The sequence below is a fragment of the Malania oleifera genome, chromosome 9 (assembly GCF_029873635.1).
Source record: "Malania oleifera isolate guangnan ecotype guangnan chromosome 9, ASM2987363v1, whole genome shotgun sequence".
Classification (NCBI taxonomy): domain Eukaryota; kingdom Viridiplantae; phylum Streptophyta; class Magnoliopsida; order Santalales; family Ximeniaceae; genus Malania; species Malania oleifera.
The window spans coordinates 28,105,154-28,117,750 of NC_080425.1; the positions used below are offsets into that span (position 1 = coordinate 28,105,154).

The 12,597-nt window shown below is 31.7% G+C and overlaps 1 protein-coding gene across 1 annotated transcript; it reads left to right on the forward strand.

The window, feature by feature from the left end:
* Positions 1-9,494: 9,494 nt before the first annotated feature.
* LOC131164578 (pathogenesis-related leaf protein 6-like) lies at positions 9,495-10,264 on the forward strand. The gene has a single exon (XM_058121872.1). The coding sequence runs from the start codon at positions 9,623-9,625 to the stop codon at positions 10,103-10,105; it is 483 nt and encodes a 160-aa protein (XP_057977855.1). The 5' UTR covers positions 9,495-9,622; the 3' UTR covers positions 10,106-10,264.
* Positions 10,265-12,597: the final 2,333 nt, after the last annotated feature.

Genomic DNA, 12,597 nt, shown 5'->3' on the forward strand with positions numbered 1-12,597 from the left:
GTATTTGTTATTATCAAAATCGAGAGTGACCTATAAGATCAACAGGGAGTCTTTTTAAGGCGCACTCAAATTTTTGTTCCTTATTTATCATCATAAAAAAAGGGGAGATTGTTGGCCTTATAAGACTTAAAATCTTGTTTTGATGATAACAAATAAGTATAACTTAACATATTTGGTTGAGTAATGATATTTCAGATCTCACATATGTCAAAGCAAGGTCAAGTACTCACAATGATCAATTGAAACTTATATTCCAAAGGAACATGATCATATAGAGCTTAAAGAATTCTTAAAGGCATGGATGATATATTAAAGCATGACGACTATGAGAGGATGAACTTGATATTAAAGCTTGAAGAAAGAGTCAAGATAAAGCATGAAACCTTAAGTGTTTAAGAATGTCAAAAATCTAAGAAGTCTTTATGTAAGTACTTCATTCGATTTCAATATGGATAGAAGAAGTTCTTAGGTTAATTTCTTGTACCAAGATACCTTTTAAAATACTTGAAAAATATTTTTTTATAAGGTGAAAAGATATTTCAAAAAGGTTAAAATTATTTTCGGAATGAAAAACACCAAAAATAGGTTTATCTAAATTTCAATAAATATTTTTTTAAAGTACTTTTTTTTTCCATATAAGTACTTTCCATAAGTAGTTTTAAACGATCGCTAAGCGTATGTGTCCTCAAATTTTGAAAAAATAAAAAATAAAAATAAAAATAAAAGCTCCAGTTCAAGAAATAAGTGAGATATATAGTACTCATTGATACAAATACTTACACAAATCATTGATGGAGATGTGTGTAGGCAAGAGCTTTTGAAATAAGGGAGATATATAGTAAAAGAATCGAAAAATGGAAAGGTCAGAAAATATAAAGGGAAAAGATTTGATGGAAGAAAACTAATAGGCGTGGGAAAATGAGAGATAAATGGTTTATCTTCCAAGTGAATAGGAAGAGGCTTATTATTTTACCAAAAATCATGTGCAATTTTACTGCTGAATGAATGCTTGTTGGTAATATTGACAATATGAAAGTAGTCAAATTGAGGGCTTAACATGAATTTAGCTTTAGTCTTTTAGAAGTAGTTGAACTAGTGGAAGCACGCATGTTGCTCGTGGAACAATTTATTTTAATTAATCTTATTAATGTGCACCAAATTATAAAATAATTTGATAGGTAGCCTCACTCCCGTCAATTGGTCCATGTTTACATCTTTTTTGGTTTCAAAAATAATTTTCTTTACAAAACGATTTGACACATTGAATTTTTTTTTTTTTTAAAGAAGGCAAGAATAACATATGTACTCTTACCTTTAAAAAAAAGAGTTGGTTAGGACATTCAACCAATTTTACAAGTAAATGAAAAATAAAACAACATAATAAATACTTCCTTATATATCAGTAATCTCAACCCTACCTCCTTCAAACATGATATTATGTCAAGGGAAATGTCATTTGTCTACAAGGTTTGAACTCTCATATTTTAAACAAAAGAGTCTTGAGAGAGAAAGAGAGAGAGAACCCTAGCTCGTCTTTCTTTTTAGGTTTAAATAGAGGGGAAAAGGAAGGAAAAAAGAGACAAAAGGGACATGAAAGGTGGTGTTGGAATGGGAAAGATAACATGGGTAAAAGGAAAGGAGGAGGGGGGAGCAAAATGATAATATGGTCATTATATTAATATGACATAAGAGTCAATGCAATCATCATTAGTTCCATCATTTTATCTCCAACAAATCTCAAACATTCTAATTATTTAGAGAATTTTAAAGCTTCTCTTTAATATTAAACTTTGAGAAATTTTTAGTATAAGTATTCAATTCTATCAGCATGTTTAGTATTGAATTGAGACCAAGACTAAAAAGGCTCTTTGATAAAAGGGCTCCATTTTTCCTTTCTTGAAGTAAGGACAAACAATTTGATTCAAGATTTCCTAAGAATGATTCGAAAAAAGAAATAATCTGTTAGGTTCAAGATTGATATGTTATAATGGATCAGATTCGCCAATATCAATCCATTTTATTCCAAGGCAATAAGTATTCAACAATCACTTAGCTAAAATCAATTAGTGTTTTTTCTTATATGGATGAATATTTCCCTAGCTAACAATGTTGCAAAATAAAACATATTTCACCACAAAAATGTTATTCTTAATAATAACATCAATAGGAGTTCAAAGGTTGACCACTTTAGGAGGTTCGGCCGACCGTGGCCTTTTTCAACTACATATATGGTCGACCGTAATGCAAGTGATTTTGAACCGTCGAGGTTCGGTCAACCAGGTCATTTTATAACTAGGAGTTCGGTCGACTGGAGCATTGAGAATTCCCCACGTGCCAGTTCGGTCGACCAGAGCATTGAAGTTCATTTCAAGATTGGCCGACCAAAAGGTCAATAAGCTGACCCTGGGGAAGTTCGGTAGACTGAGAGTTTATGTGTGTCCAGGTTCGGTCGACTAAAAACATTAAACTAGGGCATTCAAGTCTAGATTTCTATTTAAAGTCACCCATTCTCACATAATTCTCATTTCTACGTTATAGGAGACTTTTTATGTAATAATTTGGGACCTAAAGCCAATCTATGGTCTTTAAACTAATCCCTAAAAAATCGTCAATTCAACGGTATTGAGCTTATAGGTTCCTACATGCATTATATGTATCAATTATTACTGACCAAAGAAATTTAAATAATATTACAGACCTAAATTAAAAATACAAAGAAATTAAGAACTTCCGATCTTTTTTTTCTTCAAATCAATATGTGCTGCCATATGATTTCACAAATTAGATTCTGCACACAAAAATCGGCAAATATTAAATACCTTGTATTTGTCATTATAAAAAATGAGATAAGACTCAAACAGTCAACATGGACTGTTTGAGTTAGTAATTGTAGATAAATGAAAATTTGAATTCAATCGGGTCATTTCTATATAAATATTTTTTTAGAAATGCTCTATTTTCAAACGGCCTGCTGCCGAATTTTCTAAAAATCTTCTTAAACCATATCTTGTATTTAAATGATTATTACTTATGCCTTGCCTATATGCTTCAATCTTATCTTGGCCCTTTTTCTTGCTACCAAAAAGGGGAAAAGTAGGGCAAAACTAGGCATTATATGTTTGAAATTTCCTTATGCATACTTTCAGGGGGAGCCTTTCGTGACTGTACCCTTTTTTGCATAAGGTAATTATCATTATCAAAAAAGGGGAGATTGTTGATGCTATGGGTCACACCCATTTTGATTATGACAAATACTCTAGTATTTAATGTTTGCCAAGTTTCGTGAGCAGCATCAGTCTTGCATGTATTGGCAAGATCATATGATGGCATGTGGTGACATGAAGAAAATGAAGACCCAACATATTTATTTGTTATAATTTATATTAATTTCATTTCGAGTCTATAATATTTAATTAGAAACGGTCTGTAATAATCGATGCATATCATGCATGTAAGAACTTATAAGCTCAAAGACCTTAGAAAGACTATAGGAACTTGCACAAACACCTAGAATAAGTCCCCACTTTCATATATGCAATCTAGGCTAAAAACAAGACTTAGTTCCTTAAAATGATAAGGCTTTGGGTGACCTAACCTTAGCGTCGAAAAATGCCTCGGTCGACCGAACATTTGAAAAATTAGAACATTGACCTGACTTCAAGCGATCAAACCGAAATGAATGTAATATTCTCCGTCGATCGAATCTTTAATTCTGACTTTTCCAATGACTCGGGCGCCCGAACTCCGTGGTCATTTTGACCTCAGGTGACCGAACATGGAAGTTCGGTAGATTGAACTTAAGTCAAGGCGACTGAACCTCGGAAATTTTGAAAATCGCCTAGTTCAACAAACCAAACATCTTTTTGGGCACCCGAACATGAAAAACTTACTTTTTCTCATATCTCTATTCGAACGACCGAACCTATGGCTCGGTCGACCGAAACTCTCAAATATGGCCAAAATTTACCAAGGGTTATTTGAGGTTAATCAGGGTTAACTTGCTTAAACTCACTTAAAACAATTTTAGTAATTCCCAAGGTGTCCTGAACAGTCAAAATTATTGGTATATATATATAGGGCTTCATTTGCTCAATTAAGGGGTGATTAGCATTTTGATTAAGTGAAAAATCCTCAAAAATTTTCTAAGCTCATTCTTCCAATACAAAGCCTATACCCTAACATACTACTATTCTTTTGCTAAATCAAGCCTTATGAGAGTAACCTTGAGTGATTCTACATTATTCCCATTTGCTAAAAACTCTCATTGGGGTGATTGTTTGATTTTTTTTTTTTTTTATTAAGAGTTTAACTTAGGTTTTCCCCCGGTTTAATTTAATAAATCCATTGTGTGGGAAACCTTGTAGCTTGTGGGTCTTGGATTTTGAATTGCAAGACACCTAAGCTTGTGCTAGAATCTTGAAAAAATGTTTTTAGAGATATTTTGATTGCTATTGTTGGAAATCTTTGAAACCCTAAATTGTGATTGAGATATACATCTATATATTATTTTAAAGATAAGCTTGATAATACACTTTTGTAATGGATTACATATTGACATAAGATTGAGTGTTTAGCACATGTATTGCACAAAGCTTATAGTTTCCATTTGCTTGTTGTGCATTGATTGATATTGGTATAAATCTACTTATTGGAGAAGCATATATTTTGTACACAAATTGTATTATGATTTGGTTGTATTCCAGGCGTGGCCTAAGGAAGCGTTAATCCAGCCTGAAAGGATTGGTTTTAAAGGTTGAGGTTAGCCCTGCTTTAATTTGACCTGGTTGTATTAGGTGTCGCTCCACCCGTTAAGTGAGCCGTCGTGGAATCTTTGTACTTGTGAGCCAAGGTGGGGACGTAGGTACATTTGCCGAACCTTGATAACATATCTGGCATTATCTCTCTTTACTTACTTTATTGTGCATGCATAATTAGTTTACTTGTGTAATTTAATTTCAGCTGAATATATTGATTTATTTTATATCTATACTAGATTGACCCTAGATTTGTGTAATACTGCTGTTGGATAATTAATCTAGGGGAGAAATTTTTAAAATACAAATTCAGCCCCCCCCCCCCCTCTTGGGATTACAGTAATTTCAACAAAATGTTAATACAAAATCTAGATTTACAAATTTGATTGAAGGCTCCGAAAGCGCTAATATAAAGTTACCTAATAATACTTTATTTCAAATTGATTAAGCCTTATATTTCAGTAGATCCAAAAAAAATCTGTTAAGTTTTAAAGATTTAAAAATCAATGGATATCACATTGAAACTACAAATGAAGACAGTAATGAATTCTTTTATGTTACTTCTATTGTTTATGGGAAGAAACAAATTTTAGAAAAATTGTCAACTTTATATTTTAGATTCTATTATACAAAGATTAAAACAGTTGAATCATATAATGTCTTGCACCAGGAGTGCAATGACTCAAAGTTATTTATACTTTGGCATGATCGTCTTGAACATCCTAGAGATGTAATCATGCGAAGAATCATTGAGAATTCACATGATCATCTACTAAAGAACTAGATATTCTTTTATCAAGTGATTCCATATGTACTGCTTGCTCTCAAGGGAAATTTGTAGTGACCTAGAGAATTATGGTATTTAAAAAATGGAAGAAGGAGAAAGGAATTAAAGAAAGTAATTAAACAGAGCCTTGTCGATGAACATAGGGGATTCGTCGACGAGAGCACATGAAGGGCTCGTCAACGGGGACGTGTCTCGTCGACGAAAAGATACTGAGAGGGTGTTTTGGCGATTCTGAATTTCGTTGGCGAGGGGTGAGAATTCGTTGACGAATTGCCTTCTTGACCTTGTCGACGAAGTGACGTGGCTCGTCGACGAGGGCCAGTGTATAAATAGCCTAAATCTCATTTTTGGGCTGAAAATTGATGCACAAACCCTCTCTCTCTCCTCCCTTAGTCCCTTCTTCCTTCTCTTTAAGATCTCGGGTCGTATTTTCTCCAATTCGACAATCTGAAGCCACCACGACGCTCTTAAGAAAGTTCTTTGCAAACCTACCAGAGTAGATTGTCGGTGGAGCTACTTTGGAATTCATCCCGAGTTTAAAGTAAGACTTTTTATTCAAAATTTGGTCTTTGCATAGTTATAGGAAATGTTGTACATGAAGAAATACTGAAGTTTAATTATGACAAATGTTGATTTTAGGGTGTTGAACTTGGAACCCTGCGGGTATAGGACAAGTATATTTTAGGAGGTTTCTTTTCAAAAATCAGGTAAGAGAATAAACTAAAGCAATCACTTTTTCATGAAAGCATTATTAAATTACTAGTAAATTTATGTTCATAAAAGCATGTATTACATTTGAGTACTAACGAGAAAATGCTTATTTGGGAAAATACTGTTATTATATTGAAATGTATGTATTAGTATAAATGCTAGAAAATATGATTTCAGTATAGAATATATGGTCTTATTCAGCATTATGTGGCATGAATGTTATTTTATGTGAAAAGTATTGTGTTAAGGCAAATTTACAGATAAAGTATGTTTTCAGAAATTATGGAATAATGCAGTACATTACAATTTTATGATACATGGTAAATAACATGTTTATTTAAATCATTATCTATGAAATGTTGGGGGCAAAACCATGATTGATAGCCAGCGCAAGGCCGTGTATTATGTATGATTTTGGCGCAAGACCGTATTTATGAAATGTTCGACGCAAGACCGCAGATGTGAAAGTAATCGACACAAGGCCGTATATATTTATGATATTACAGAAAATACTATCAATCTATTTACGTTAAACTAAATATTATCATGCATTATATATTATCAAAACGTGGATGATAGTTCAGTTCAGTTTCAGGAGCACGGTACCGTAGCTATACAGATCAAATTATTATATTCAGACTTCTACTAACTGCCCCTGCAAGTAGAGGGGGTAGGAGATGGATAGTCGATGTGGTTTTCAGTGTAGAGTTGTAGACGTCCACTTGGCAGTCCGGACCAGGGTGTGGCGGTCTCATCGTACTTGCAGACATTTTTGACTTGGCAATGGTCGACCAGCCATTATTGGGTCCCGCCTTCGGGCTGCACAACCCGTCATGGGGGGGTAATACATAACATCAGTTAGCTATACATCTTGAGTAAATTTCAACATTATAAGTTATACCATACAATTCATGAACAATACAATTTATTAGAAATATGAAAGTATATGTTTATGCAATTATTATATGATTAATGATTTCTAGTATGCAAAATGTACTGTATATATCTATAATAGTATTAAATATTCATGTTACCACACAACTGTATTTAGTTTATTTTTCCTTATGGAGAGGTGTCTCACCCCAACTTAAATAATTTTCAGGAAACCCAGAAAGACTGGCGGAGCGAGACCACCGTTGAGTTAGTTGTGCTACCCCGCTATGAGGTAAGTTTTGAGTTAGGATCAAAAGATTTTTGATATGGGATCTTAGATATATTTTTGGATATTTTGGGGGTTGTATATGAATACAGTATTATTGTGGATTGTAGTTAACTCTGGTATTATGTATTTTATCGTTTGATAGATGTAATTTATATTTCCTACTATTTAGGTTTCCGCTGTGTACATTAGGTGTATCCCTGTTACCCACGGATTTGGGTTGACTGTATTTTGTATGTTATTATTTAGGGAATTAAGCAGGTCATTACAAAATTAATTGCCAAACCATCCATTTCAAAGGTAAGTCTTGAATCTCCTAATTTCTTACAAAGAATTCATGGTAAGTCATGATTTCATATGGACAAATACTAGTTTCCCCCCTCTTCCCTTTATCTCATGTGACTTGATTAGGAACCATTCTGAAATAAGGCAATGGCAGCAACTCTCATTGCTATTCAAATAGTAATATAAAGAAATCGTACTTATTACGGGCTTCTAGTGAAATCAAGACACACATATCATTAATTCACGTAACATGGTGCATTGAGCCTAATATCAAATATGTTCACTTAATATAAAACTCTTTATCTTAATGCTCTCAAAATGCTCGAAATTTATTTAACTTAGGTTCATAATACTGGCTATGTAAGTCCCAAAAATTCTAATAACTCTTGTAGCACATTATTCGTTCAAATGTTAGTATAGCATCTCGTGTTTAATGGACTCTAAATGTTATGTAAAATAATTGTTTCTTTATAATTTTTTTTTTTATGAATAATTTTATTTGGAAAAAAATAAAAGAAAAATATAAAAGAGTTCACTTTTCACTACATTTCTTCTCCGTATCAAATACGATTAAAATGGACAATTAATCCAATATAATTAAGATTTAAGAAAAATAAATTATTAATGATGTATAAAAATAAATTTTTTTATAATTAAGAATTAAGAAAAATAAATTATTAATGATGTCTAAAATTATTATTTTTTTTTTAAATATTTTTAAATTCTAAACGGTTTTAAAAGTATTTCTCGGATAAGGGCGACGCGTGTATATATGCCGTGGAAGTCTTGGAGCCGCCGGGCGACGAGCGCATTATGCGGTGGAAGTCTTGCAGCCGCCCAGCCAAGTCCACTATGAGACCGATGCACATAAGGATCATATGTAAGATCATCGGATTTTTCACCCACCATTCATGCTAACTGGTCTAAAGAACCATATCCATATTCTAAAATGAAGACGACTGCTGGGAGAGGGAGTTGAATAATCAACAATCATTACAGCCACAATAATATAAAGAAGTAATCACATTATCTTTGGGAAAGATATTGAATTTAAATGTGTACGAATATGGATGAGAGGTAACACAAAATTGTATTGAATTTTCTCTGAAACCATCAAAATCCAAATTTAAAGAACAGAAAGTGATGGAGATATCAGAGTAGCAAGCTAGGATACTGTTCATGCCTCAGCTAGTGCTCGTCATTTAGAGTATTTGATTTGAATGACTTTTAAATAGAGTTTATATCTAAATTGATTCATTAAATGAGTGAACGAGTTAGATATTAGTGTGTTTGGATCAAGTTTTAAATTTTCTTAAAATATTTTTTACAGTATCAAACATGGAAACATGTCTTATTCTAGATTTAGAGGTCTCTTTTCCGATTCTATCGCTTATAAAAGATAAAAATGACAAAAAAAAAAACTAAATATCTAAGCGATTAAAATTAAAATAATAAATTTTATTTTTCTGCAACAATAAATTATATTATTTCTATTTAAAATTATTAATTAAATATATGATAAGAAATTATTATTTATGCTGAATTTAAAACTTTAATTTATCTAATTGATTTCTAATTATTTTAAATATTAATAGTCTCAACTGTCAACGGGTTAAAACTGAAAAACAACACATATTTAGATATTAGATACCAAATAGAAAAAAAATAATTCAAGTTTTAGATTTAGTGATTGATTTAAATTTAATTTAAAATTGATTCACAAAATCAAATTTGAATTCAATGTGAAGCAACTTAATAATTAATTTTATTTAGTGCCTTCCTAGTCTACTCCATAGTTGGGCAGGGAAATGTTTGAACATTCTACTTCTAATTAGTAAGTCCTTCAAGCCCCGGCCCTCATATTCTTCCACCTTGTTTGTCTATAAATTCCCCTCCACATAGCGGCCAAATCATCACAAAATCAAAATGGGGTTTTCTAAAATCTCTCTAGCGCTCCTTTGTCTCACGAGTCTAGCCCTAACCCATTCTTCTTCAGCCCAAAACTCTCCCCAAGACTACCTTGCGGTGCACAACGCGGCTCGTGCACAGGTCGGTGTTGGTCCCATGTCATGGGACAACAACTTAGCGACCTATGCAATGAGCTACGCAAAGCAGAGGGTTGGCGACTGTAATCTAGTGCACTCTGGAGGACGTTATGGTGAGAACCTGGCCAAGGGCAGCGGCGACTTCACCGGCGCCGCCGCTGCGAAGCTGTGGGTTAATGAGAAGCCTAACTTTAACAGTAATGCGAATGCATGCAATGGTGGAGAGTGCCGACATTACACGCAAGTGGTTTGGCGGAACTCAGTGCGTTTGGGATGTGCTAGGGTGAGGTGCAGCAATGGATGGTGGTTCGTGTCCTGTAACTACGATCCCCGTGGCAACATCGCCGGCCAGCATCCTTACTAGCTTGTTTGCCTTGCAAGGAGATTTTCAATAGTGTACTTTATATTTTCTTCTTTCTATGTGAAAGATATCTCCTCCAGTTACCAAAAAATAAAATAAATAAAGATATTTTCTCTCTGAAGAGAAGATGAATAAATAAAAGAGACTTTCACTTCTACTTCATTTTTGTTCATTGGAGTACTGCCTGAGACTGGATTATGAAGTTAGAGATAACTCATCTTTTAGCTCATGACTATTTCTACTTTTCAGAAATTGCAATTTGAGACCATATCATCTGTAGAAGTGAAAAATATTTTCATGAAGCAAGGTTCATCTCTTAATGTTACAAAAGTTATTCTTGTTTGGAAGCCTTGAACATCTGTTCTTGGATTCAACAATCCAGCAACTAACATCCAACAATAATATAAAATATAAACTATAGGGGGTCCATTTAGTCCTTGAAAATATATTATTATTATTATTTTTTTTTTGTTTTCCAAAAAATTATAAAACTGATAGTTTATTTTCAAATTTTTAATTTTTTTATTAAAAATAAAAAAAACAAAGAGTTCGCTAGATTTCAAAATAATCACAAAAAACATATTGTTTTTTAATTTTTTAAATTTTATATAAGGTAAATATTTAGAAATATGAATTCGGGACTTGAATTTAGATTTTTGTAAATAAGAAAAAACATTATACATAATCCTCACAAATTAGAGTCCAATATCCAAATTTCATGCTCCATATGCGAAGTAAGAGTTAGAAAATTAGAAAAATATTTTTTTCAAATTTTCTATATAGATTTGAAATTTTGGAAAATAAGGTGGTATTTTTATATTTATTTGAAAAATTATAAATAAAAAATAAAATTATTTTCCACAACAAATAGCAAAAACTGTTTATTATTGTTCATTTATTTCATAACAATATTTTGCAAAAAAAAAAAAAACTTAACTTTTTGTATTTTGTTTGAAAAAATGAAGTTGAAAAAGAAAATTATTTTAGTAAGATTAGAACTAGAGAAAAAAAGAAAAATAAAATTATCTCAAGCACAATTCTCTTCTACCATTGTACTATGTGCAAGCACCCACATAAAATCTCTATTTTAGCACTCTTGAATGAATGAACAAGAAAACTTTCTTGATTTCACTCTATTTTTCTTCTTTAAAATATTTATTCTCCTATATATCTAAGATTTGCATCCAAAAATTCTTACTCGCAAATAAAACTTAATCTTGAAAATTAATTTCCATTGCCAAATAAAGTAAAAAAATGTCAGGCAAAAAAAAAAATCAATCTTTGATAGTGTATTCAGTTAAGAGAAAGAAAGCAAAAAAAAAAATGGTTTCTTATATGTAGATTTAGATTGTAATTTTTGAACCACTTTCCTAAAGTGAGGGAAAGATAAAAATCTCAACTAAAAATATTAGGAATGCCCTATCAAAAAATTTATCAAGGAATTACCTGTGCATTTTTGGTCCAATACTAGGCTTAAGATTGCACATGAATTTTGAGTGAGTTTTCCAATTATCATTTATTTGATTTTTAAGTAAAAATAGATCATTTTAAAACATATGAGGTCCACTAGAAGAGAATAGGGAGCAATTTTATAATATATGTGAAGCTAAAGATACTTAATAATATTATAAGATTTTAATATGAAACAAAAAGAGAAGAAATATAGAAGATAACACATAATGTTAACGTTTCACATACTTTTTGCTATGTGTTAGATTCCACGAATTATCTCATGATCCAACATAATTATCCTGTATCTCTTCAGCACAATTATGTATGTAAATTTATTGTCACAATGTTCTGGAAAAGGGTTCAAAATGGCGAGAAATAATAATATTGAGAGTCTGATGTAGTCACAACTAACCTATTATTTTCATAGGTGTGGTCAGTTCATCTAATTACTACTCATTGATTGGTCTCTAAATTAATCTTAAGTCAAGAAACCAATAGTCTCAGTCTACATTTATTAAAGTTAGGATCGAGAGTTCAGTTATGTGAGAAGAAAGCACTTGTACCACCTACACACCCGTTCTATAAACAGTATCTAATTAACTATGAATTATCCTTAAATTGAATCTAATGGTATTTAATTAACTCCTTAAAAAATAAATTTTCAAATTTTAAAATATAATACAAAATAAGGTGCAAAATAGGAATATCTAATAAGAACTCCAAATGAGGTGACCTTATTAGATAAACACCCCCTCATAACTAATATAGGTGAGGTTTGAAATACCTCTTTACCCTTTGTTTAATCATTGGGATGCACACGCAAAAAAGTAAAATATATACATATAATAATTTCATCAAATTTGATCAAAAAGATTCTTCAAAACATTCCAAAATTTTTTTAGAATTTTTTGAAAATTTTCTAACATTTTTTTGCAATTTTCTCAAATTTTAAAAGACATTTTGCTTCTTTTTTTATATTTTTGTTTTTTCCATTTTTTTTGTTATCAGAGTAAAAATAACTCAAATAATTTTATTAATTTTTT

Bases quoted from the DNA above. Each gene is read 5' to 3' on its own strand.
- LOC131164578 (XM_058121872.1), top strand. From the start codon at position 9,623: ATGGGGTTTTCTAAAATCTCTCTAGCGCTCCTTTGTCTCACGAGTCTA.